This window comes from Loxodonta africana, chromosome 3, assembly GCF_030014295.1.
Source record: "Loxodonta africana isolate mLoxAfr1 chromosome 3, mLoxAfr1.hap2, whole genome shotgun sequence".
Classification (NCBI taxonomy): domain Eukaryota; kingdom Metazoa; phylum Chordata; class Mammalia; order Proboscidea; family Elephantidae; genus Loxodonta; species Loxodonta africana.
In genome coordinates, this window is record NC_087344.1 from 18,260,757 (window position 1) to 18,264,245 (window position 3,489).

General features: G+C 40.7%; 1 protein-coding gene across 1 annotated transcript; it reads left to right on the forward strand.

Moving 5' to 3' along the window:
- Nucleotides 1-656: 656 nt before the first annotated feature.
- Nucleotides 657-1,970, forward strand: LOC100669254 (olfactory receptor 7G2-like). Its single transcript, XM_003423036.4, has one exon. It carries the CDS (start codon nt 1,032-1,034, stop codon nt 1,968-1,970), a length of 939 nt encoding a protein of 312 aa, XP_003423084.4. The 5' UTR covers nt 657-1,031.
- Nucleotides 1,971-3,489: the final 1,519 nt, after the last annotated feature.

The window sequence follows — 3,489 nt, forward strand, 5'->3', positions numbered from 1 at the left end:
TGGACTCCTACCTAACTGTCTACCATTTTCCTGACATGTTTCTTTGTACCTTTGCACCAATCCCAAGGAGCTCCAGTTCTACCAGTCTTTTACTCTGTCTCTACAGTGGTAAAGACTATTTTCCTCCTGAGCAGAAATTGCCTCTTCTCAATCATGACTCATAAAATTATCTGATATTTACTTACATTCTTGTGGTGATGAAATAGGAGGGTTATCACCTTCGCCTTATCTTCCCACTCCTGGTTCTTAACATACATTTGTATTATCTCTATCACCTGACTCTAATCTCTGGGAAAAGACATGGAGTCTGTGACAGACTCTTCAGGATGCCTCCTTCTTCTATCCATTTTTCTCTATAATATCATCAGCTTTTTTTTTTTTAAAGAAAATAATTTTATTGTTGCTTCATGCCTGGGAGGCTGTAAACATATTTTTCTTTGTAAAGATAGATCTTTCCTTGGAGAAATTACATCCTTCCCCACTTAGATAGAATGTGCCTCTTGGGCTGGAATTCTGGGCTCATGAGGCAGTCCATAGGGGCCATTTGTTGTTTCTGCTAGCTGCCAGTTAGTTGTTCCTCGACTCATGGCAATGCATGCTCAAGAGAACGAATAGCTGCCGCCATGATCTGCACCATCCCCATAATCGGCTGTGAATTGAACTGTTTTAATCCATAGGGTTTTCATTGGCTGATTTTCAGAAGTAAGTCATGAGGCTTTTCTTCCTATAAAATTACAAAATACTTTAAATGATCATAACGACACAGATGGTGTGAAAAAAAAAGAACACATCGTCAACACTTTCCAGAATAAATAAATACTGATGCTCAGCTATTGATCACATTCACATATTTTTTTACTAAATAATCAAATAATATGCAAACAGATGGCATCAACTTCGTATTCCTCTCCATTCCTCATGTTCTCTGCCCTAGATGGTGTTTACCTCTGGTGAGGCAGCTACTGCTGTTATAGGGACCACACATTTGATTGTCTTGTAATCTCATCTTTTCCATCAGATTCATCAATAATATGGAGCCTAGAAACAGAACAAGTGTTTCAGAATTCTCTCTCCTGGCACTGACAGAGGATCCGGAACTGCAGCCCCTCCTCTTTAGCTTGTTTCTGTCCATATATCTGTTCACTGTCCTGGGGAACCTGCTCATCATCCTGGCTGTCAGCTCTGATGCTCACCTCCACACCCCCATGTATTTCTTTCTTGCCAATCTGTCCTTCACTGACATCTGTTTCAGTACCACCACAATCCCAAACATGCTGGTGAATCTCCAAACACAGAATCAGAGCATCACGTATGCAGGTTGCCTCACCCAGGTCTTTTTTGTCCTGTTTTTTTCTAGTTTGGAAAGCTTTCTCCTGGGAGTAATGGCCTATGACCGCTATGCGGCCATTTGTCACCCACTGACATACACAGCCATCATGAACCCCCGCCTCTGTGGTCTGCTGATTCTACTCTCCTTGTCCATTACCACTGTGGATGCCTTGATCCACAGTCTGATAGTGTTGAACCTGTCTTTCTGCACAGATTGGGCAATTCCCTACTTCTTCTGTGAAGTTGTTCAGATCATCAAGATTGCCTGTTCTGATACCCTCCTCAATAGCACCTTCTTATATTTGGCAGCTACCATACTGGGTGGTGTTCCCCTCTCTGGAATCATTTTCTCTTATACTCAAATTGTCTCCTCCATTTTGAGAATGTCTTCAGTGGGTGGAAAGTACAAAGCTTTCTCCACCTGTGGGTCTCACCTCTCAGTTGTTTCCTTGTTCTATGGGACAGGCTTAGGTACATATATTAGTGCTGCATTTACACACTCTTCCAGGAAGACTGCAGTGGCTTCAATGATGTACACTATGGTCACTCCCATGATGAACCCCTTCATCTACAGCCTGAGAAACAGGGACATGAAGAGAGCCCTGAGGAACATTATCAGGTGCACACCTGCTTTTCAGTGATAAAATTATCTGCTTTAGGCCTGGATTTCTAGATTGCATTGAAGTGAAGGAGTGGTCATAGCCAGAATTCCTGACTCTCCTATCACCACGTTGTTCTAAAATGACAAGATAACATAATGGCCAAGTGCAATTCAGCTTACGATTGGACCCTGACTTTGCTCTTTGGGTAGCTCTGTACTTTATGACAAATAATTTCAACTCTCTAACCTCAGTTTCTTTATCAAGTTCTATAGAAGCAGCTATGGCAGGTGTTCTGGCTTCAGTGATTTGGGGGGCAGGCATTTCAGCAGAAGGAAAGTAGGAGAAGGTGAAGAGGGCCAGGAAAGAAAAAAGTAAGGCACAGACAGCTTCGGTCTGATCCTATTAATACACCCATGTGAATGGAAAAAACATAGAGTTAGTCCCACTGTGAGAGATGGAAGCTTACTTTTCATGTCTCAACTAGTAATCACTAAGACACGTTACTGGAAAACTGTATGTGTACAGGGTAACATCAGCATTCGCCGTATTCAGTTCCATTATCTATAAAAGGGACAAAATTAGATGATTTCAGGGGCTTCAAAAGATTGTGAGATAACTGAATCTTACCAGTTAGGAACGCTTTGGTTCTAATAAGAAAATATAAATCCTCATTTTTAACATGCTTTCATTACAAGGACTTCAGAGGTAGAGAATGCACAGGAATAGGACGGTAAGGCTTCATTCAGTCTCCTACAATGTGGCTCCATCCTAGGGTCTATTGTTAATAGACGTTTCCATGGAGTCATACAGAAGACATCTCCTCCTGTCTCATCACTTTGAATAGGATCATACATACCATCCTCATCAAATTTCTGATATGGGGCAGAGCAAGTACTATGAGAGCCTCAGGCTGACCATGTAGATTGTAGTTCCTGTTGGGAAGTGAACCCCTACAACCACTACAAGCACTTACTACAATGGCACATAAACCTCAGTGACATTCTACTTGGGTCATTGCATTCCACACGTTACCATTATTTATAAGGTTTGGTATTCCTTGATATCAAACATTTCTACCACTTAATTCAGCAATTTTGTTGGCTTCCCTTTATTGTAATGTCTATTAGCATGTTTTATTAGTCTTAGTAATATAACCAAATGGATAATTATTCAGTATATTGGGTAGAGTTTGCAATCTGTTTTGGAACCACACTTGCTATGAGCCTTTCTCATTGATTTATTGATCAGAGTGTATATGAGATGTTACTTTTTTCCCTAGTCACCTTATTTTGCAGATTTCTCTCTCTCTCTCATCTCTGGTGAGTCCACACAGAAGTTGAATAAAATTAATTAAATCACTAAAGTTTTAGAGGGCTTGTTGTATTCTTAGGAATCTTATGTAAAATTTCTTAATGTGTATTTGTGAGGAAAAGTTTTCTGTGGAGATGGACCTTATTTTGAAGAAGACGTGAAAGTGAAAAGGACAGTAGAAAAGGGAAGTTGACAAGCTTAGGGAGATCACTTTTCCCACAGGCACAAAGAAGCAGTGTCATCACTC